Genomic DNA, 23,417 nt, shown 5'->3' with positions numbered 1-23,417 from the left:
TTAGACTACTGTTACAAGAATTACCAAACTAATATAGATGCTCAACATAAGGACACCCAATTTCTTATCCAAGACCCAACCATTCAAAGGAATATAAATCAAATAGATGCTAGAAATCAATAATAACGTTGCGACCAGCACAATGGTATTATAATTGATATGAAAGTCCAAGTGAGTTACTTTGAGATGGTACATTGTCGCCAATCCATTGACTCCCAACCCCAATAGAATAAGCAAAAGAGGTGACCCCAAGCAGGCATTTGTACCATAATTGATATTAATTCTTAAAGAAATGGTCAAATTGGTAATAATATCTCCTAAAGAAGACCCAATGGAGAAGATAAGGAATCCAAGTAAGAAATTGGATATTGGGAGAATCATCCCCAAGTTTCTTATGATTAAAAGAGCCATGAAACTCAATTTTCCAATGATAAAAAGTGATATTCCAGTGCCAGTAACAATTTGAAGCAAATCTCGTGAACCTTCCATGATTGTATCAATAGTTATAAGCACTACGAATGAGACAATAGTCAATGGTAACCCACTCAGTTCATAATAGAGGATCAAACAACTTTCCAAATACCAAAAATAGACTAGCCATGAACTTGTTAGTTGTGACAGCGGAATAAAGAATGAAAAGAGTTTCATCACAGAGGATATTACTATATCAGTCAAAGAATATCGTTTAATGTTGTCAGATTCATCATCATCACAATATCGTTCTTCGTTATCATCACAATATAGTCGTTCAGTATCGTCATCGAGTAACAGAATCGATTCACGTGACTCTCGTATCTCGTCTTCAATAATATCCAAGACATTATAAGGTTCTGTTTCATAATCATCGGTGCTCTTATCGAACCCCACCAAATATGCAATATAACAGACATACAACAACACTAACACATAGCATTCACCCATAGTGATTACTCCATCGGACAAAATGACCGCGAAAGCTGCAAACACAAGGAAACACCAATTGAAGACAATATACAAGTTTTTGGTGATTGGAATAGGAGTTGGCGATAGTAAAGCTATAAGACCAATGACCACACTAAGTAGAATCAAAATGGATCCACAGATCGTCCCCAAGACTAGTTCAATGTCTTTAGAGTGCGTGGAAAGCGTAAAGTGATAATTGATTAGATCAGGGAACGCATTCATTAGCGGGATTATCGTGAATGTCACCAACCTCGAGTTGAACTTCAAATACCCAGCAGCCAACTTGTCTAGATGAGGGTAAAAGTATTGACTCACCAACACACTTAGGAGTGAGAGACATGCACCTAAGCCGACTAAGAGACCAATGAGAATGGCCAAATGTCGCGTGATATTGTGCCCACCACCACAATAGTATGTTTTATTTGGAAGATACTGCCACGACTTCACACAGTGTTTGGTGATGTAATGACATCGTTTTTGATAAGGAACAGTTGAAACATCGCACTCTTCAACATCAAGTAACTTGAGGATGGAGGTGACGGTTTCAATCATGTAAGGGTAACAAGTTGATTAATGTCACGATAAGCTCACGGTCTATAAGACATGGCAAGAGCTTCTTTCATGTTGAATAGTCTTATCAGGTCACTCACCCAGCAACCTAATGGAATGAGTTTCAGTTGGGATTTCTGGGGTTCCGTAATCAAATCCGACCATTCCGAGGGTAACACCGGGGCTATAGGGTACGAATCTGATTAAAGAATACACTACACAATATATTACATATATCAGTTCATGTCGTATATTATAAAGTGATTATTCAACTAATCTTTGATATTTGTTATACTCAGGCAAATGTAATGTCTGTAACGCTTGTTCGATATCTATATTGATATCTGCTATCAATGCCTCCACAGTAGTATAATCCAATTCCGGTCTGATGTAACCCAATACAACAAATTTTATTTGAGCTCCATAAAAGGAGTCAGTAAACTTATTAATAATATGAATCTCTGCTGCCTTCTGTTCATTCTTATAGAATGGATTCCACCCAATTGACATCACCATAGGGAGCACTTTCTTTTCGTCATCAGTCAAGTTAACTCCGTAATTGAACTTACTCTTCTCATCATCACCATCATTATCTCCATTGCTGCTACTTGTGATTAATCGAGAGAAGCCATAATAAACTCCTTGGGGTAATTTATCAAGACTTTGGGTTACAGGCACATTTGCTGTTGGGATTCCTAATTCCGAGGACCCTCTTCCGAAACCGGCGATGATACAGCCGGTTTCTACCACTGGATATGGATCTTTTGGTTCAGGGGGGGCCACAAAGTCAGGTCGAGTCATTTTGAGTAGTAGTAGTTGCTATTTGTCGCATGGTAATAAGTGACTTCAGTATGGTATTGGATTTGATTATATACTGCACCATTGGTACAAACACTACTAATGATCACGTAATATTTTGTTCAATATTACGTAATTCTTATATGGTACAGATATTGAAACACCATTAATTAAGTGAAATAGTATAATGAAAATTCATTAACATAAACATTATATATAAATGGTTTAGAACTTTTCCTTCAATTGGTCCAACAAAGTGACACAATCCTTGGAGAAAGCTCTGATACCATGAGCCAACTTTTCAGTAGCCATGGCATCTTCATTGAGAAGGAATCTAAAGGTAGATTCATCATCAACATAAGAGACCTTAGTAAGATCGGATTTGGCAGCAACAGCAGCATCCAATTCTTGAGGAACTGGATCATTGGAGTTCATCAATTCTTCCAATAATTTAGGAGCAATGGTCAAGTAATCAACACCAGCCAAAGCCTTAATTTCAGTAACGTTTCTGAAAGAAGCACCCATAACAATGGTATTGTAACCAAACTTCTTATAGTAGTTGTAAATACTGGTGACAGAAATCACACCTGGATCTTCCTTACCCCAGTATTCCTTCCCGGTACTAGCCTTGTACCAATCCAAGATTCTACCAACAAAGGGAGAGATCAAGGTAACCTTAGCTTCAGCACAAGCAACAGCTTGAACAAAGGAGAATAACAAGGTCAAGTTACAGTGAATACCATGTTTAGCTTCCAATTCTCTAGCAGCTTGAATACCTTCCCAAGTAGAAGCAACCTTGATCAAGATTCTATCCTTGTGGATACCAATGGATTCGTATAAAGCAATGATTTCCAAAGCCTTCTTGATGGTGGCTTCCTTGTTAAAGGACAAACGAGCATCAACTTCAGTGGAAACTCTACCAGGAACAATTTGTAAGATTTCCTTACCAAATTCAACCAACAATCTGTCCAAAGCCAATTCAGCCTTTTCTTCAGCCGATGCATTGGGGATCTTAGCCTTAACATAATCAACAGCAACGTCAATCAACTTAGCATATTCAGCCTTCTTAGCAGCAGCAAGAATCAAAGATGGGTTAGTAGTAGCATCTTGAGGTGTGTACTTGGCAATTGATTCAAATTCACCGGTGTCGGTAACAATCACGGTACCAGTGGCCTTCAATTGTTCCAAGGAGTTACTTGACATGTTTGTGTGTGGGATTATTAAGATATTTGTTGGATGATAATAACTTGTCACTGAAAAATTGTCCCCCAATTCTCCATATATATATACAAATCAAGGGTGGGTGTGTTGGGGAGCTATATACAGGCCCGAACGGTCCTAAATTAAGCCCTAGACCATGGGGTTACCCGGCACAGCATACGGCTTAACGAAGAAGTATACAATAATTATATCATTACTATGGTTATGTTCTTGTTTACAAGTAGTAGTGTCATTGTTCTTATTAATACTAGTGCTCTTGTCATTGTTATTATTTAGCTGACCCTTAATAATAAATTATGGTGTGTACCTTAAATTATTTGTAAGCTGGCAATCAATACTCCGGTTTCCAAACGGCGCTACCATTTTAACTACGGTACCAGATGACTCTTTTTCATTTTACTAATACTATGGAGGCGCTACCACATAACAGTAATAAGAATACGTGGGGATACCTAAACGATTCGAACTCCACATGCATACAATAACTCTTTACTAAAGAATTACCACGTTTGCTTTCTATTCCATGCCTTCCGAAACGTTGAGGAGAACCAATAATTATCCGTTTACGAATATATAGGCTTAGCATTTACGCCGTTCAAGGTGAGAATGTAATGTATCTGTTTGCTCTTATCGACGTAAACATAGCACACCAGTGGTACTAGCTTGCGTGGTTCAATGTGGTTGATATGAGACGTGACATCACGTGACTAGATTGAACCAAAAGAAAAAAATGTTGGGGGTTTCGTGCCTTTTGCAGCCGCGACATTTGGGTAAAGAAAACCGCGACATTTTCCGGAATTTTGATAAAACACGACATTCTTTATCATACGAAGTACAACATAGACATAGCTTGCGTACGCTGAACAAGTTTAGTCTCCTATACATTACACTATGGTAAAGAGACTAGTTATTAAAGCGTCCAATAACTATGTGGATGGATTCCAGATAATCCCCGTCAACACAGGAAAACCCGTACGAATCGAATCGGATATAGGAGTGTTTACCGTGGCAGTTAACATAGCAGACTTTGATGGGTCTCACAAGGTACATCAAGCTAATAGCTGCTACAACCTTGGGGATACCAAATACTTGAACCAAGAACCCTTTGATAGACTGAAGTTAGATATTAAAGATGACGACAGCCTTAAGTTACATGATATTGAATCCACAAAGCTATATCCTGGATCGCACCTTAATCTTATAATAGGATACAGACCCAAATACAATATCAAAGGGGATGAGCTATTATTTGGGAACGATTTCACACTTCCAATAAGAGATCATGTACCCACCACACTTTTACTGACGGGGTTGAAATTTTTCACATGGTTTGTTAATAAGACCGTGAAGGGAGACATTTATAGTGACAAACCATACATTTATGGACTTGCTTTAAACAGTTTCACTCATTTGGGGTTGACTAACTCTGCACTGTCGTATGCTAAGGACATCGAGGAAGCTAGAGTTAAGGGAACAACCCCATTAGATTTCAAAGAGAACTTGATCTTTAACCATAATAATAACCAAAAGTTCCCTGAGAGTGCAAAGGGAAGAATTAAATGGTTTCATGATGGTAAAAAGTGCTCTCAGTTCACATACTATGATGATACTGATTATTTTATGCAATTTGATACCAATTTCTTGAAGATGGGCGACTCCAAATATTATGTTTCCTTGCCCACGTTCGGGAATAAGACTTTTGATATCGATGTGTTGAAATATGCCAATAACGTTCTTGATAACGTCAATTGGACAATTAAACAAAATGGTTGGGCCGGTGTAGGGGAAGGTAATTATGGGTTGGTCGTTAATTTTTCTTTGATAGACGAAGACGAAGGTTCTAGCTCTGAATCGAGTACCGAATCGGCTACCCCATCATCTTCTAATAATAGATCAGGTAGTAGTACACCATCAATTGATTAATAAAGACATTGATTGTTATCCTAGTAGCATGAAGAAACCAGTGTACCCCGGAATTGAATTATCCGGGGAAATCACGTGATTAAAATTACACAATACTAAATCATATCCTCATTTAGCACATCACTCATAGTAAACAAACCACTACCCACAGTCTTATCATCAAAGCAGTATCCTCCACATAACCTTCCAGTGCAACCCCCACACGAAGACAGCTTATTTACGAGTTGGTCATTTGAAATGTCTAACGATGACTCGGAGTTGGACTTGAGCAAAGTCATAGCCGAGTCACTTACTTCTATACTCCCAGGTCAAGCAGAAGAAGAGGAGCATCCCAGAAATAAAGATCACGAAGAACTCAGTTCTCAGGAAGATGTTGAGCTTGATCTTGAAGGTGCGATTGGTGAAGCCTTCCAGCTGATCAACTTTGTGTCTGGCTCGACCACAGAACAAGCACCAGCACAAACACAAGAGCTTATGGACCGACGAATACAAGAAAGTAACGATAACCATAATAATGACGCTAGTAATAATAATAATAGTGATAGTTTCAATTTTACTACGTCATATGCCCATAGTAATGATGATGATGATGATGATGATGATGATGATGATGATGATGATGAGCTTAATAAGGCTATAGGGGATGTGTTTAACAGTATAAGCAATAGGGAAGAGAGTGCAGAAGATGATAGTGCTATGACGAATAGAGAGGATGATCATTTGGATAGTGCAATAACGAATGCGTTACTGAACATTATGGGTGAGGTAATGCCATCAGCTGAACCCCCAAAAGCTCAAGTAATAACGTCACACGATAAGAATACAGACGACGATGCCCAGTTGAAAGAAGCAGTAAGCAATGTGGTTGAGTTGTTTCTGATGAAGGAAAACCAACAATATCAACAGCCTCAAGAGATTCCACAGCATGAAGTAGATCGACAGGAGTCACGACAGCATGAGGAAGACCAACAGATTGAAGCATATTCACAGTCTCAAGAGATACGACAGGCTCAAGAGACTCTACAAAATCAAGAATTCAAAGAACCTGCTTCTGCTTCTGCTTCTGCTGACCTTCAGCAGGCGATTTCGGATGCCTTCAAAGAATCTAAAATCCCGATCTCCGAGGAGTCAAAGGAACAAACAGATATGAATTTAGAAAAGGCTATTGGTTCTGCGTTTGAATCGACCTTTGCTACAGAACAAGAACAGGAACAAGAACAAGAACATCAGGTATCAAACCAACGGAAGGAAGATGACGATTTCGACAAAATGGATACTGATATCGCCCTAGATAAAGCCATCGGAGATGCCTTCAGTAATATTTTTCAACATCAAGAGTCAACAAAAGAAACTCCCCAACAAAAGGAAATAGTTCCAGAGAATAATTTACAAGAAATGAATCTAGAAAATGCGATAGGTGACGCTTTTAAATCATTGTTGGCCCGTCCCAAGCAATCAAACGAGCAAACAATAAACCCACCTGACAATGATACCGAAAATTCCTTAGAGAATGTCATAAGTGAAGCCTTTAGAAACACTTTAGGCCGTCGAACATCATTAACAGGGTCCATACAAGCACAAGCAGAACCTCAAGGGCAAGTACCAACCCTAACTTCTTTTGATGGCCTTTCAAATTTGGTACCGAGTCTTGCGAAACTACTGTCAATAAATCCTGAAGCGCTGTCTATTGATATTGCTTCGATAGTTCAAAATGTGGTGCAACAGATGCCCACGATGTCTGATCTGATCCTGGCGGTCTCCTCAGATGTTCTTCCCATTTCAAAGGACTTATTGGATGAGCTTGCTTTAGAAATCACCAGTAAAGTCCAAGACTCTGATGATAAGGCATCACATGAGAATCAAAAGCAAATAACAGAGATGCCTCTTATTGATGATAATGTTTTGGCCCATTTCCAAGAAGAAGCTCATAAAGAGGAGCAACGGAAAGAGAATAATAAACAGAACATCCAAATTGTACAACAATATCAAAAATCAGCGTCATCAGCATCAACACCCACATATTCAGCGAAGGAGACAACGGTATCAGGTATACCATTACATTCTCCCCTCACAGCTCATACTTCATTACCAAACTTCCAGACTGTTGAAGATTCTAAATCGCATGGTATATCATCTTCTGCTGCCAAAGGTACAACAACAATGATGGACACGGAAGCAGCAGCAGATTTGGAGACTTTACAAATGAATGATATCATGGAACGGGCACTTAATATGGCTATGGAAAACCCCCAAGCACTTTTGACAAACGTTGATATGGACTACGATTTAGTGCCATCTGTGTCTCTGGAAAGACAACAGAAAACTGCTTCCCATTCAACTGGAGTAATAACGGCAGTTGTACCACCCCTGAGAGCCAAGGAAACATCCAAGCAACCAAGAAAGAAGATGCCCGAGACCCCAAAGACAAAAGCCGAACTGTCATTTAACAGCCATAAGACGACTACTCTTTCTACTACTTCTAATTTGTCATTGCTTGAAAGTCCTACCCAATTTGAACCAGCAATAACAGGCTCAAACGAGAAGTCTACTGTCCAATCAGATACCCCCAAAGCTCCGACCAAAGGAAAAGACACCAACAAAGACCTTTCGATAGCAGAAGCATTGGCATTACATCGATCCAACATGTCAAATAAGAGCACGGAACCATCAAATAAATCACAGGCTAGTTCGTTGGATAACTCTGAATGGAATAATAATAATAACAGCAATAATCTTTCCAGTGTTCTAACCTCAATAACTCAACGGATTAGAACTAATAGCTCCGATAGCCAAGGGTTACTTCAGGTTATTCGTCAAATGACGAACTCTTTATCCTCGACATCAGCATCAACATCAACGGCATCAACATCATCGCCTTCACAATTGACGGGCAAATTAATAGCCAACGAGATAATCAACTCGCATAGAAGACGAGAACTGCACCAGAAATTGGTTAATTCGCTTATGGTTGCTCGTAATTTTTTGGAACGAAGAAGGAATATCAATTTGTCCAATGGAACTGCTGTTTCACTTATCAGTAGTGTTATTCAATCTTTTCAAGGTGAACCTGGTGAATCTGGTTTAGGTGGTTCAACCACCAAGGCTGACGAAGATAAGAAAATGGTTCCTTCGATTGACATGGAGACAATTTCTACTTTGAGTGACACTGTTGTTGATGCCATCTCGAACTTTACCACGAAACAGGCCCGGAACCGAATTAAACAGCCTAAGGATACTTTGGAATACAAGGAGAAAATCAGACAAGGTAATCGAGAACGGAAGAAGAAATGGAGAGAAGAGAATGCTGAAAGGAACAAAGATAATGATCTACGTGCCCGAGTGACAAAAAGAGCCAATGTGTTATTTAGAGATGGCAATGAGACCAAGAAGAAAGAATGGATTGAAAATGAATTCAACACCCGAAGATTAAAGAGGTTTGAAAGAGAACGAGACATTCAAATGAGAGATTCCAAAGGAGGAACACTCCATAATGATTCACTGCTTGAAGCAGATCCTATACTTAATGAGTTGGTTTCAGATATCTTCAATATTGTTTCTGGCTTGACCATTAAAGAAGATCCTAAGTCTGCATTGGCTGCAACTTCAGCAGCTACAGCTTCTGCGGCAGCAGTATATGCTTTAGACACTGGAGCTGATATGAAAGCCATTAGCAATGTGGTTCTGTTAATAGTTACTGGATTAATTGAAAAGTCCAATTCAAGGTTGCAGAAACCTTCAAGTTACAATCGAATTGGAATTGGGTTTAATTTTAGATCAGCAGCAGCTAATGATAGTGAGAAGAATAACATTGATAACTTGGGAAGATTAAGTTTAAGCGATGGGAAACGAAGACTGGATGATGAGGATAATAATGATCCAATAGCAGTTAAAAGACAAAGATCCGTTTCTCCCAATAGAAGACATCCTCTTCTTCAAATGTCATCTGAGTTGGAAAAAGTTAAAGCTTCTTATGCACAGAATTTATGGGGAAAGACAAGTTTAAAGATGCCTCAATATAAGAAACCAGACCCTTCTTCAAATTATCACATTGATATCAATTCAAAGAATGAGTTAAGCAGCAACAGTTCTAGACAGCTTAAAGGTCTTGCTTATTCTTTAACCACCATATCACCATTTATTTCTCACAAGGTTTCATCAGCTTCAGCTTCTTCTTCAGCTTCTTCTTCTACAACTGAAGGATCAGCTACAACAATACCAAAGCCAACCACGGGGTTAAGAAAGCCTGGCTCATTTCAAAAGCCTAGTTCATTCCAAAGACCTGGCTATTCAAAGCCAGACAAGAACAAGGGAAAGTCATTAGGAGTTTCTCCTATGATACGTTAATCAATAATATTTATTTAAAGAGGGCTAGTTTCCTTGAGCAACCAAGTATAAGCAGTGATGTGACCTTCTTTCAATAACTGGCCAGCATATTCATCCCGGACTTTCAAATGGTAACTATTAATCCACTCAATTTCTCTCGGAGATAGCCAAGCTTTATCAATTAATTTCTTGCAGAAGGGAACCTTGGTCATGTAAGAGAACTTTAAGAACTTTGTACCGTTTCTATTGGACCCATTACCTTTCACTATGGCCAAATCACTTTCAATTCTAAATCCATATTGTCCTTCCAAATAATACCCTGGCTCGTCAGTCAACACCACACCTTCCTGATAGACATCGACTTCATTAAAAATTGTAGGGCTGGCAGGAATATAAACGGGTCCTTCATGGACATCACCAAAACTGCCCACTCCATGACCTGTTCCATGATTGAAATCCAAACCTTCCATCCAAAGAAATTGTCTGGCATAACCATCTAAGATTATGCCGGTGTTGGGGGACTTTTCGGGAAATTGACTTAAGGCTAAAGCAATATGACCTTTTAACACCAAGGTATAATATTTTATCATGTCATTTGTTAAACCTTCATCACCAAATTTGTATGTTCTGGTTATATCTGTGGTTCCTTCTAAATAGTGGGCCCCGGAATCAACCAAGAAGATTGTTTTAGGGTCGATATCAATATGGTCTTTAGCTGTTGGTCCATAATGAGGCAACGCTGAATTGATACCACTAGAAGCAATAGTTTCATATGATAAGCCTTTGAAATGAGGTAACTTGGTTCTAATATCATAGATCTTCAATGCTGCATCCCATTCGGTAAGGGTTTTATTCTTCTTTAGTTGACGTTCCAACCATGCTGTGAACAAGATAAACGCATAAGAGTCTCTATCTTGAGCAATTTGAGCATTAGCAAGTTCAACTGGATTCTTAACAATTTTTATGTTGGAAACAACTGACAGGAATACGATCTGATCTTTCTTTACAGCAACAGCTGAATATAAGGCAAAGTTAGTCTTGTCCATTGATGGTAGTATGATTTTGTTAGAAGCCTTTAACTGACTCAAATCCTTATAAAAGTCTTGATAAGGTTTCAACTTCAAGCCTTTGACGGTTTGCAAATATTCATCTGTGGTGGAACTGATTTGCTTTAGATCAACATACAATACAACTTCGTCTTGGGAAACAATGGCATAGGAAAAGAAGACAGCATTGAAGGGAACGGCATCATCACATCTTAAATTGAACAACCAAGCAGTTTCATCCAATGAACTAATGACCAAATAATCTCCATGATATTTAGACATTACTGAACGGACTTGAGTCAACTTGTGGTTACTGCTTTCACCCGAATAAGCCAATGGTAACTCATATAAGGGCAGTTGGGACCGTTGTGGTTTGTTTGAGCCCCATATTTCATCTACCAAATTGATCTCAAGTGGTCTAAACGATACCTGTTCAGCTTTCTCAAAGTACTGTCCAATGCTAACACTAATTAACCGAGGATCTGTTGATATCACTTTGGAAAATGGATTACTTTTGGCTTTACTAATGGCGTATTCCGTCCAGGAAGGATACCCCTTAACTCCTTGTTTCAACAATTTCCAATGCTTTGGATCAAGCTCCTTGCCAGCTTGAATAAAGTATCGTCCATCGGTTGAAAGTATGGCATCACCTTCTAATTTGGCTGAATCTTCCAAGGTGACTACAGCGATTCCAGCACTCCCCGTGAACCCGGAGATATATTGTCGTCTTTTATCGGAAATAGCAGTGTATTCCGATTGGTGTTCGTCTTCTGAGCCAATGATGTAAACTCCAATATTGTACTTCTTCATAAGTTGTCTTAAGGCGGAGAGTTTCAGTTCCAGTTCGCCAATGAAATGCTTGTTCTGAATATCAATTACATTGTTGGCATTCTGACGGCGTCTAATGATCTCTTCTTGCTCATTGTCACTGTCAGTCTCAGATTCGTTGTCGTCTTCACTTTCACTTAGGCTTATCAGTCCAGGGAAACAGGCCATTAAACTTTGAAGTAGTGACGACGCCCCAAAACCAGAAGCTGGCTCAATCAGGAGTTGCTTCATTGGTTCAATTAATGGTTCTTTCTCGTTATAGCTCATGCTTGATAGTGGAACTAAGAGAGAGAGTGTCGGGGTATAGGTTGTGGGGAGCCTTGCCTATTTAATGGAGCCGTGCTATTTATGTCGGAGGGAGGAGGTAGCGCGGGAGATAACGAAGGTAGCGCGGGATGTATGGAGGTTGAATACACCTAATACAATAGTCATATTAATAGTGGGCCATAGAGTACTGACTTACCATATCTTCAACTTCCGGAATTCTCCAATTAGAGTTATGAAGTACACGACCAAACAGCATCGGTTTTGGAGATTAAGACTTTTACTAAAGCTAATCCCGTTTAAGAAGTTGAAGATCATTTCTTAGTGAAATTGAACTCCAACGTTTTCATCCCAAAAATGAAATACTCCCAATATATTGCAACAAACAAAAGTTTTGCTTTGAGATCTTGAAGGCTACTATCGCCAGAAACCCAGATTTATTATTGAAGCCTGAATTGTTTCAAGGATTTGTTCCCTTGTTTAAATTATTAGACTTTCATTCCTTGAAGAAAGGGAAAGCATCTTCACCACTTGTACCAGAAGTACTATCGACCTTTGTCAAGGATAGCCCTTCCACCAATTCCGAATTACGTCAATGCCAGTTTTAATTTGGTAGCAGCTATTGTTAGACATAAACCTAACCGTAAGTTATTTATTGCACTGCACAGAACAATTTGATTTAGAAGAGCCCAATCGTAAAGGTTCGGATTCAAGACCTGGCTTATCCCACATAGCCCTTTTGTTAAGAAGGTATGATACTTGGTGTACAGAATGAATATTTCTGTACTTGGTTTTGGATCCAATCAGCAACTTGTGTTGCAGAGTTCCACCAGCTCGATTGGTGATGTCATTGGGAATATGTTTATGTGACGTTAATCAATAGCTTGGAATTATCTGAGATCTTACGACCTAAATTTGGTTCATTATGGATATCGTATTATTTCCATATGCTTGGGTTCGTCTTGTGGCTAATTTGTTCTTGACTGACCTGTCAGACTGCAAGTTCCCAATGAGTAATTATCCGTGCATTGGGAAACCAACAATGTCACGTATCAGAAGACAAACCCAGCTGATAATGCAGATGATCACAGTGAAGCACACGAAGATAAGGAATCGTCAACTACACGTTTGCTATTGAGCCAATTGCCATGAAGGTTGCAGGGATAGCACTTCCGTTGTACAACTATACTGAATCGAATGCCAGTAACAGTCAATTTCACTTTTGAACGTATGCAAATTAGGAACAACAGAATATAAAGTTAAACACCGAATCCAACGAAGAAGAGTTGATAGAAAGACAAAGAGAGCACAAATTAGTTTATTAGGTCTGCAGTCTGAGATCTATGTAGATTGCAGCCTATTTTAATCACAGTATCCAAATGCACACTCTAGGTTCTTTGCCTTTAACTATTGTTGACAATGCCCTTGACATTTAGCACTGTACACATGTTGATATGCACGCTTCAATTACTCCTAGACGACGACTGAATCGGAATCTAGCCAGGATATCGAATTGGGTGATATCCTGAGCCTTAGCACCGCAGGGCAAACGAGCATAAACGCACCAAATATTGAAGCCATTCTGCTACAATCAAGAACTCCCAAGGAAGGAAACCCCACTAAACCAACTGAAACCGCAGTCTAGCGATGGTAGGCGAACAAGCATTTTTATCCTCGTGCCGCATCAAAGTTTGATTATCATATAATGAGTTTCGTTGCATCATTGAAGTCAACTTGCTTTGCGTTCTTGAATCTTTCCTCTTTCTACAGTGCGGCAGCGGTGCCGGGTCTCTTGTTATTGTTCTTAGTTTGCGGTGCTGTTTGCTCTCGCTGCAAGTTCGTCAGAAACGAAGGATCTTGTACGCTAAGAAAGAGAAAGGTACTTTGCCTGAATGAATGTCGGTCCACTGTTACTGTCTGGTTCGTCAAGCAAAAGCTGGTATAGGTGCTATAAGTTCCAATGAATCATTAAAATCAAGATATAGAACTCTTTCAGGCTCTTCTATACGGATGTCTTCCTCATTGGGAGTTTCTGGTATAGGAGTTTCTATAATGTTGTTTTCCTCACAGAGAGTTGTCCTGTTACTGTACATTGTACTATTTCCCATCATATTGTACTTTATAGCTATACTGCGCGCTGGATATAGTTAAAGATGGAAGAGTTCAATTATCTCAACATTCCTTCGTGGTTCAATTGCCAGCAGAAGAGAGAACAAGGTACGTATGTAGCATACGCAGAAGACTTACTAGAGCAAAACATGTATTTGCAAATGAGTACACCCAGGGCGCCTTAAAGTCATGCAAACATTCAACAAAAGTAGACTACATCACCAAACACTCCTAGTAGATATCATACTAAAGTTACAACAATTTCCAGTGATAACTTGGCAACAACAGGACTCAGTTCCGGGCTCTGGGGATGTTGAAGTGGAATTTGAGGAGATGGTCTGGATTATCACAGTTGCTAACTATATATATGATTAGGTTACAGCAGTGCTTGTCTTTTCTGCTACGCTTTAGAGGCTTCAAAGCTGTATCTCATATACCTCATATCAAATGCATCGGTTTCATCATCAAGATTATTCCTATCTTATGCTCCTCCCACACTCTTCTTCTCTAATTGAACACAGAGACCTTGCGCAAGTCCTAATCTCCTATAGATGGGCATCACTGTAACTGCTGTGAGGCGAGTGTGCCATTCTTTCTTATCAGGACGACCACCTGTCTTTCCCATTGTGTATCTTCAAAAACACGGACCAACATTCCCTTTGAACAAATCGCCCTGACGATAGTCACGTGATTTATACCACATGACTTATGCCTCATATAGACGCGTTTCAATGTTTACACCATATTTAGTCACTACTACTTCTTCTTCCCTCACCACAATGGGACGTATCATTGGGCTCGAACTCTTCAACTTCAAGTCGTACCGAGGTGTGAACCGGATCGGGTTTGGGACGTCATGTTTCACGTCGATCATTGGCCCCAATGGATCAGGCAAATCCAATATGATGGATGCCATATCGTTTGTGCTTGGAGTCAAGACGACTCACTTACGGTCGTCCAACTTGAAAGACTTAATCTACCGAGGCAGGAAAACAGCTGATAATAATCTTGGCGATTCTGAGGATAATGTCGACGATATCGATCCGACACGGGCACATGTGTTGTGTGTATATGAGAGGTCAGACGGCGAATTGTTGAATCTTCAACGGAGTATCGGACTTAGTGGCACGAGTGAATATCGGATTAATGATCAGATTGTCACTGCGTTACATTACTCCACGGTGCTAAAGAACGAAAACATCCTTATAAAAGCCCGGAACTTCTTGGTGTTTCAAGGTGACGTTGAGCTGATAGCTTCACAATCTCCACGAGAGCTTAGTCAACTTTTTGAGACCATCAGTGGCTCCAATGAACTTTCCAGAAGCTACGATGACTTGAAACAAGAGTATGATGTTGCTCATGAGAAGTTGTTGCAGGTCCTTTCCCGTAGAAGAGTCATCAAAGATGAGTCCAAACAGTATGAAAATCAAATGTCAGAACAACGACTTTTTGAAGAGAAAATCAAACAGAAACTCGATATCATCAAGATCATTGCCTTATACAAGGCGTACCATAACGAGAAACGTCATTTTGATCTTGTAGACCAATTGGATCTGATGAACCAACAAGTTGAAAAGTTGACTCACCAGTTGACTGTAGAAGAAAAGGTTTACAATAACGAAGTTTCTAAATATACAGATTCTGCATTACTGGCCAAAAAGGAGGATGACCATATCGATTCATTGGCAGAGAAAATTGAAGACTTGAAACGTGAATGTATCCCACTTCAAGCCAATAAAAGGGCCACTGAAGCCAAAATAAAGGCATTGAAATCTAAAATAACCATTCTTAGCTCCGATATTGTGAAGCAAGAAAGAATAGTGGCTGTTGTTAAGAAACAATTGAAGGAAACAGAAGCTTTCCAAAAGGACTTCATAAGGAAATTGGAAAAATCAACTTCAAGCACCAGTCAAAGTATATCTCTGGAAGCTCATCAACAGTATAAGCAATTGAGAAACGAATACTTGGCCCGAGGAGGTTCTGAATTTGAGCAAAAGTTTGCTGTTTTGGTCAATGAAAAGGATTCTGTGGAAGCAATAATTAACAGTTTCGCCAATCAAAAAACCAATAGGGAACAACGACTTTCGGATTTGGAATTTATAATTGAAAATGATTTACAAATCCAATTGAATTCCACTGAAGAAGACTTAAAAGCCACTGAAGCCTCCATAGAATTGAAGAGTCAACAAAGAACAAAATTAATTCAACTGAAGGAAGAATCTAAATATGAAGAGTTGGCCTTGAATTCCAAATTGAGAGATATTTTGGTTGAAATGGACGAATTATCTTCCGAAGAAAGAGAATCCAAAAAGCAAAAAAGATTACGAGAAAATGTCCTTTTATTAAAGAGATTATTTCCTAATGATGCAGTTAAAGGTTTAGTTTATGATTTGGTCCATCCTATCAAACAGAATGATGATATTGCACTTCTGGTAGCATTAGGCCAACATCTGGATTCAATTATTGTTGAATCCACAGAAATAGCTCATAAATGCATAGAAATTCTAAAGGATAGAAGGTCAGGAGTGGCTACATTTATTCCACTTGATTCCGTAGTAACCACAGAGTCACTGAACTTACATTCCTTAAGACATTTACATAATGGAGCTAGACCATGTATTGATATTGTTGAGTACGATCAAGCATTGGCAGCCGCATTTGCTTATATATTTGGCAATACTTTAGTGGTGGATAATATTGTATTGGCAAGAGAGTTAAAATGGAGTTCTAAATATCCTTCAATTGATAGCAAGTTAGTGTGTCTTGATGGTTCTGTGATCCACAAATCAGGTTTAATGTCAGGTGGTATTAGTGATAAGAAGCAAACAGCTGTTAAGACTTGGGATAAGAGGAAATGGAATAAATTATCTGACAAAAAGGATGAACTTATGGCCAAATTAAATAAGTTGAACAGTTCAAGTCCTCGTGAATTGGATATAAATTCAATTGCTGATGAAATCAATGGACTAGATACTCAGGTTTTGGCCATGAAGAATCAAATAACAAATCAAAAGAGAATAATCAAAGAAAGATACGATGAAGCAGAATATGAGAAACAATCGATAAAGGAATTGGTTCAAAAGGTCAAAGAACGAGAATTGGAAATTATACAAATAGATTCCAAGATTGGTGGTGTTGAGGAGGAAATGAAGCGACTTCAAAGCACAGTTTATGGTGACTTTTGCACATATAATAAGTTGGAGTCTATTGAAGATTATGAGAACTTATATGGGTCAAGTTTGAGAACACGGGAAAGAGAAAAATCAAAGTTCACCCGAGCTATAATGTCATTGAGGAGTACTGTTGCGTTTGAAGAGGAAAGATTGGAAGAAACCACGAATAGAAAGAAAGCTGTTGAGACTGAAATTGAAGATTTACAGAATGATATCTTGAAGCAAGATGAGGAGAACAGACAACTCTATGATAAAATTGATAATCTTGAAGCCGAATTAGAAGTCAATAAAGGTGAACGGAAGAAAGTTGATAAACAACTTAAGGAATCAATGAAATACATTAAACATCTTGAAAGTAATAAGCAAGCAGTTGAATCTGAGTTGAATGGTTTAAGTAAAAAGATTGTGTCTATGGAAGAAGTGTTAAATAATGTGGATATGGATAGGGCCAGTCTTTTAAAGAACTGCAAGATAGATAATGTGAATATTCCATTGAAGAAGGGGCTACTTGAATCCATTACTCTTGGAGAGAATAGCGAAGACTTGACTCAAGAGATATATGCAATTGAAATTGATTATGAAATGTTGGAACCCAAATATAAAAGAACATTCAATAGCCGGATTGAAGGTGAATTGAATGCAAGACAACAAGATATAATTGAACAATTGGAGAAATTAACTCCCAATGTAAATGCTGTGGAAAGACTTAAAGATGCCGAGAAGAAGTTATTATCATTTGAGAAAGACTATACCAATGCTAGACACGAAGAGAGCCAAATATTAGAGAGATTCAATGATGTTAAGCAACAAAGACATGATCTTTTTATGAAGGCTTTCAAACATGTTTCTGAAAGAATTAGCAATATATATGAAGAACTTACCAGATCTTCAACTTCAGGGTCATTAAATCAAACAGTGGGTTCAGCATATTTGACTTTAGAAGATGAAGATGAGCCTTATAATCATGGTATTAGGTACCATGCTATGCCACCCAACAAGAGATTTAAAGAGATGGAACTACTTTCTGGTGGTGAAAAGTCTATGGCTGCATTAGCATTATTATTTGCCATTCAATCATATGTTCCCTCACCATTTTTCGTCTTGGATGAAGTTGATGCTGCTTTAGATAATGCTAATGTGGAGAAGCTTGGCTCTTATATTCAGAAGTATTCAAGTCCTGAACTTCAATTCATTGTTATATCATTGAAGAATTCATTGTATGAGCTTTCTGATTCTTTGGTTGGTATTTATAGAGACCAAACAGAGAATAGTTCCAAGACGCTCACCGTGGATCTAACGAGTTATGCCGAGGCCTCCGCTGTTTAAGGTCTGCTATAACTAAGTCATATTACAAGTATGGTTATACGGTATAGACTGCATACAGACCGTATCTGATACGATTTGTGGAGAAATCCGCGATGAGATGAGATGACATCAAATATACCCTCTTCATCATGCAACGAATACTATCGACAGCATCACGTGCTAGTATAGGGACCACATGCATAAGCAGACACCAACCACAGAGATTCTTTGCGAATACCAGCTACCTCAATGCCACTAGAAGAAGTCGGTATAGGAAGAAATCACAGCTACCATTTCAAATCAACGTTTCGAAGAAGGATGCTTTAGGCAGTTGTTCCCGAGAGCTGATAAGACAACTAGAGATAAGAGATGCCTTGGAAACATATAACCTCAAACATAATCTGAGTGTAACCATTGATCAAATCCAAAACTCCACGCAGTTAATCCAAACATTCGCATATGCCAAAAGCTCACCTAAAGTGACTATACCTCAAGTAGAGATCATATATTTAACATCCGAAGGCGAAGGTATTGCAATAATATCCAAATCCGATACCAGTTATGCTTCTGAGTATTCTGCCGAGACTTCCTCCGAGTATGCACTTGTTATAATCCCCAAAGCTATACCAGGTGATATTGTCACTGTATCTCTTCGTAGACACTTTACCAATTATATTGAAGGAGTAGTTGAAAGTGTCGATGTAGAATCACCCAATAGAAACGACCTGTTGGTGCTCTGTGGTAAATTCAAAGAATGTGCTGGTTGTCAATTGCAGATGCTTTCGTATGAAGATCAACTTGAATATAAGAGGAATATAATCAAGAAGGCATATAGTTATTTCCATCCTGAGTTAACTTTAGATGATGATGGCATTATTGGTCAAGTTATTGGGTCACCTTTGAAGTATGGATATCGTACCAAACTTACACCCCATTCGTCTTCAATAGATGCTATTGGATTTAACAATGTTCATTCATGGAAAGGGACAGTTGACATTGACCAATGTGATATTGCCGTGCCAGTAATCAACGAGGCATTTCAAATTACCAAGGCCAGGATTCTCAATGATAAAGATAGTACTACAAAAGGGTCTGCTCTTTGTTTCAGACGAAGTTTTGATATCAACTTTGACAGTGGCACAGCAACAGAAATATGTCAGCAAGATCCTAAAGGGTGGGTAACTGAAGTAATTAATGATACAGTATTCCAATTCAGAAACCATCATTTCTTCCAGAACAATGCTTCCATCTTACCATTGGTTCTCGAGTACATCAAGGCTCAAATTGCCGATGGCCAATTCAAGTACTTGATCGATACTTATTGTGGCTCTGGGTTCTTTGGAATTAGTCTAGCCAATAGTAACGTCATTGAGAAGGTTTATGGCATTGAAATTGCAACTGAACCAGTGGAATATGCCAATAGAAATGCCCGGTTGAATGGTCTAGAACACAGAGTGCATTTCATTGCTGGAGATGCCCATGAGATGTTTAAAAACCCTGACTTTGTAGCGGCAAATGTTAAAGGTGAAGACTCAGTGGTGATCATGGACCCGTCTAGAAAGGGCAGTGACGAAGCCTTCTTGAAGCAAATCAAAGAGTTCCAACCAAAGTTGGTAGTGTACATTAGCTGCAATGTCTTTACCCAAGCCAGAGATGTTGCTATGTTTTATAAGCTTGCACCTAATTATCGATTGAAGAGCGTTGTAGGGTTTGATTTCTTCCCTCAGACCAAGCACGTGGAAACCATTGCAGTGCTAGAATTAGTCTAATGTGTATATTGATATATAGTGCTAGATTAAGTAATATAGGACGTATGATGTCGCATGTTTTCAGAAGTTATCTTTGGAGTGTCGTAATAATTCATCAATAATGTCTGTCAGGGCCCTAACCCCCCACTCAATACGTTTCTTTTGCTTCTTCCCATTGATGACATCACTCTTGACCACTTTGGTTTCCAAGAACCGTTGCAAACCTCGTAAGAGTGCTGGCTGTTCTTTAGCCTTTAAGAGTCTATCAATTAATGTCGCATCGGAGTATCTTTGATCTGAGGAAGACGACATTTTTCCGATACCAGACCCCACAGAATTGATCTGCGACATTTTTGCAACATTATCCAAGAAACTCACCATCAAAACTTCATGGAACAAAAGACTGTCACCACTAAGAGTCAAGTAGTTGACTGTTCTCAACACGTGTAGTGACAAGGAGCCACGTGCAAACAAAAACCCAAAAAACCTACCCAAATTAAGAATTCTCCGAAGTTTGATGTCCTCGTCGTCTTCTGAATAATCAAACCCCAAAAAGTCTTCGTCTTCATTATCAGAGTTGTTGCCACCATGTGACGTGTCATATTCCTTGATCACATCCCAAAGCATAAACTGGAACGTCTTTCTGTACGAGTGACTGTCACACAATTTGGACGCCAAAATGCCGTAGTATGGGTTCCAGGCCGGTTCTAGACCAGTGCAATGGACCAAGACCCGAGGGATCTCCCGTTCTTGAGCTCTCTTTAACCCAAGCTTGTCGAGTTTGGTCATAGCATCAACAAAGTCGTTCGCCGACATGATGGAGATGAAGATTGCCCTTCTGATGTCGGTGTTCATTCTCTGTGAACGAGCAAGTTCCATCCAATTGGGTTCAGCTGAGTCCAAGGCATCGTTGATTGCAGTCTCATTGATGTTAGTATCATCTTTTGCTGCAACATTGTCGTTGACATGCCCCTTCCAGGCAGACCCCACCAACCACCATTTACCTCTGGAGTCAACATTTCTGATGTCGTCCACGTTGACTTGGATGGGGTCCGAATCATGGCCAAGAGAAGAGATGGTCTTCTTGATTCGAGAGATTAACTTGATGGTGTTGTCGTCAGTCCTTAACTTGTTGTTCTTCAAGTTGGTGATGGTTTCAAGAAGGAACGATGTTCTAGTGGAAATGTCATCATTCATCAGTGCCTGTTTCTTATTGATAAGTAAGATGATCTCTTTTAGTGCCGTGGGGTCATCAGATCTCATTTGTGTCCCTGCCACTCTCAATATCTTGAGCAAGAGTTCGGCATTCCGTTCGTCCAACTGTTCAATCAATTCCTTGATGATGTCGTAGAGCAATCTCGACAGAATCACCTGGAACATAAACACCGATGATAAGAGGGAAATCAAGTTTAGAGTCTCCTTTGTTTTAGAAGAGTCTGTTTTGGTCAAATCATACTTTTCAACTATGGTCTGGATGAAATAGGCTCCAAAGTCAACTCCCTGTAGTTTGGTGATACTGGCTATAAGTGCAGCCTGTAGATATACAAACATGTCCAATAATCTGGATTGCAGGATGATACTGTCTAAGATGGCAGCAGTTAGGATCTCGTTGACGGTTTGTCTTGGGTTGGATAAATACAAGGCATTAATATCGCCAATTACATTTGCAAGGTTAGCCTCTGAAAGTTTATTTAAAGGACCTTTAATGGCTTTTTTTAGTTGGATAACTTCTTCACTGTCACCTTGCCCTTCTAATGCCATTTTCCGCCGAAGTGCAGGCGGTATGTATCTGGAACGGGCAGAACTTCCGTCCTCATCGGTTTCTGCTGAGTTACCATCTTGTGAAGGTGCCACATACGGATTCTCTTTGACTCTACGAGTGTCATCGTCATCATCATCGTCAAGCAGTTCATCCTCTTCATCAAGCAGTTCATCCTGTTCTTTTTGTTCATCTTCAGCTTCATCATATTCAAGATAGTCAAAGTCTAACCCATCAAGCAACCCACCAAGAATATCATCGTCATCAATTTTCTTCAAAGTATCTTTCTTCCCTTTTTTGAGACCAAGTTTCTTTGCATAATATTCCATATCGTCTTCATCTCGTCTCATCAACTCCCTTTGATCCGGAGTTATTTCAAACTTGACTGCATCTTGTTTCTTGGGTTTAGTATTCTTTTGCTCCTTGAGTTTCTTCAACTGTTCGAGTGGGTTGGCTTCAGTTTCATCATTGCTTCCAAATCCTTCAAAATCAGAGTCACCTTCTTTATCATCCATGGAATCACTATTAACAGAATCATCTTCATCAAGTGAGTCATCGTCCAAGTCTTCCTCTTTAACGACTCTAACATCTTCTGAACTTGATTTCTTACCCTTCTTCATTGCAGCAAGTAATGCCAAAGGATCAGAAGTATTGTCATATTCGTCATCAAAACCATCCATTGAATCTTCAACGCCATCCTTAGAACTATTATCTGAAATATCACCTTCCTTAACAATTCGGACTTCAGCACTGGACTTCTTACCTTTTAAATTAGCTAGTGCAGTCAAAGGATCTGAAGCATCATCGCCGTCATTAAAGCTGTCATCAAAGTCTTCATCGAAATCGTCACCAAAGTCTTCACTGTCAACTTCAAAATCTTCAACATCCAATTCACTCTGTTTAACAACTCTGATACCATTGGCGTTCTTTTTAGTCTTTAACTTTGCCAATTGGGCCAAGGGGTCTTCTTCGTGGTTGTCTTCATGGTCTTCATCTTCAAACTTTACAGACTTTTTCCCTGATGTCGTCACAGATGTCTTCTTTACCAATGTCTTCTTATTTAACACTTCAGCAGAGCCCCTTCCTTTCGTTGGGGTAACTAGAGACTTTTGTTTACCCTGACTTCTTTTTTGTTTCTTTGACTCTCTTTCTTGTTTCCTCTTCTCCTTCCGTGATAATGTTGGACCTTGCTTTCTCTTCTTCCCATTATGAGATGAGGTTGGCTGAAATCTCGAGTCTTCCTCTTCACCATCTTCCCTTTTAATCCGGTCTAACATGACCCCCGGAATTCGGATCCCATGTTTATCATTATCACCGTTCCCTCTACTCATTGGAGTCGATAATTATGCATTGAATTGTGGATAGTGGAGACTATTATAGATGCGTATCAATATGCCCATCGCAAGAATGAAGATGAGCCCGCTTACCT

At 39.2% G+C, this 23,417-nt stretch overlaps 7 protein-coding genes across 7 annotated transcripts; 2 read left to right on the top strand and 5 right to left on the bottom strand.

The window, feature by feature from the left end:
- KQ657_001517 (uncharacterized protein) lies at positions 1-921 on the bottom strand (the record flags this gene model as incomplete). Its single annotated transcript, XM_043192312.1, is given in 2 exon segments — positions 1-899; positions 918-921. The coding sequence occupies 2 exon segments, from the start codon at positions 919-921 to the stop codon at positions 1-3; spliced, it is 903 nt and encodes a 300-aa protein (XP_043048284.1).
- Positions 922-1,755: 834 nt separating this feature from the next.
- Positions 1,756-2,292, bottom strand: FMN1 (riboflavin kinase; the record flags this gene model as incomplete). Its single annotated transcript, XM_043192311.1, has 1 exon — positions 1,756-2,292. The coding sequence occupies one exon, from the start codon at positions 2,290-2,292 to the stop codon at positions 1,756-1,758; it is 537 nt and encodes a 178-aa protein (XP_043048283.1).
- Positions 2,293-2,514: 222 nt separating this feature from the next.
- On the bottom strand, positions 2,515-3,492 carry TAL1 (sedoheptulose-7-phosphate:D-glyceraldehyde-3-phosphate transaldolase; the record flags this gene model as incomplete). Its single annotated transcript, XM_043192310.1, has 1 exon — positions 2,515-3,492. One exon carries the CDS (start codon positions 3,490-3,492, stop codon positions 2,515-2,517), a length of 978 nt encoding a protein of 325 aa, XP_043048282.1.
- Positions 3,493-4,401: 909 nt separating this feature from the next.
- Positions 4,402-9,777, top strand: KQ657_001514 (uncharacterized protein; the record flags this gene model as incomplete). The annotated part of the gene is made up of 2 exons (XM_043192309.1): positions 4,402-5,299; positions 5,624-9,777. The coding sequence occupies 2 exons, from the start codon at positions 4,402-4,404 to the stop codon at positions 9,775-9,777; spliced, it is 5,052 nt and encodes a 1,683-aa protein (XP_043048281.1).
- A 14-nt stretch (positions 9,778-9,791) lies between these two features.
- Positions 9,792-11,897, bottom strand: KQ657_001513 (uncharacterized protein; the record flags this gene model as incomplete). Its single annotated transcript, XM_043192308.1, has 1 exon — positions 9,792-11,897. The coding sequence occupies one exon, from the start codon at positions 11,895-11,897 to the stop codon at positions 9,792-9,794; it is 2,106 nt and encodes a 701-aa protein (XP_043048280.1).
- A 2,885-nt stretch (positions 11,898-14,782) lies between these two features.
- SMC1 (cohesin subunit) lies at positions 14,783-20,250 on the top strand (the record flags this gene model as incomplete). Its single annotated transcript, XM_043192307.1, has 3 exons — positions 14,783-18,476; positions 18,741-18,749; positions 18,842-20,250. The coding sequence occupies 3 exons, from the start codon at positions 14,783-14,785 to the stop codon at positions 20,248-20,250; spliced, it is 5,112 nt and encodes a 1,703-aa protein (XP_043048279.1).
- Positions 20,251-20,310: 60 nt separating this feature from the next.
- On the bottom strand, positions 20,311-23,319 carry SGD1 (Sgd1p; the record flags this gene model as incomplete). The annotated part of the gene is made up of 1 exon (XM_043192306.1): positions 20,311-23,319. One exon carries the CDS (start codon positions 23,317-23,319, stop codon positions 20,311-20,313), a length of 3,009 nt encoding a protein of 1,002 aa, XP_043048278.1.
- Positions 23,320-23,417: the final 98 nt, after the last annotated feature.

This window comes from Scheffersomyces spartinae (genome assembly GCF_019049425.1).
Source record: "Scheffersomyces spartinae strain ARV_011 chromosome Unknown scaffold_16, whole genome shotgun sequence".
Classification (NCBI taxonomy): Eukaryota; Fungi; Ascomycota; class Pichiomycetes; order Serinales; family Debaryomycetaceae; genus Lizanozyma; species Lizanozyma spartinae.
Note: the sequence above shows the minus strand (reverse complement) of the source record. Positions and strands in the feature narration are given on the sequence as shown.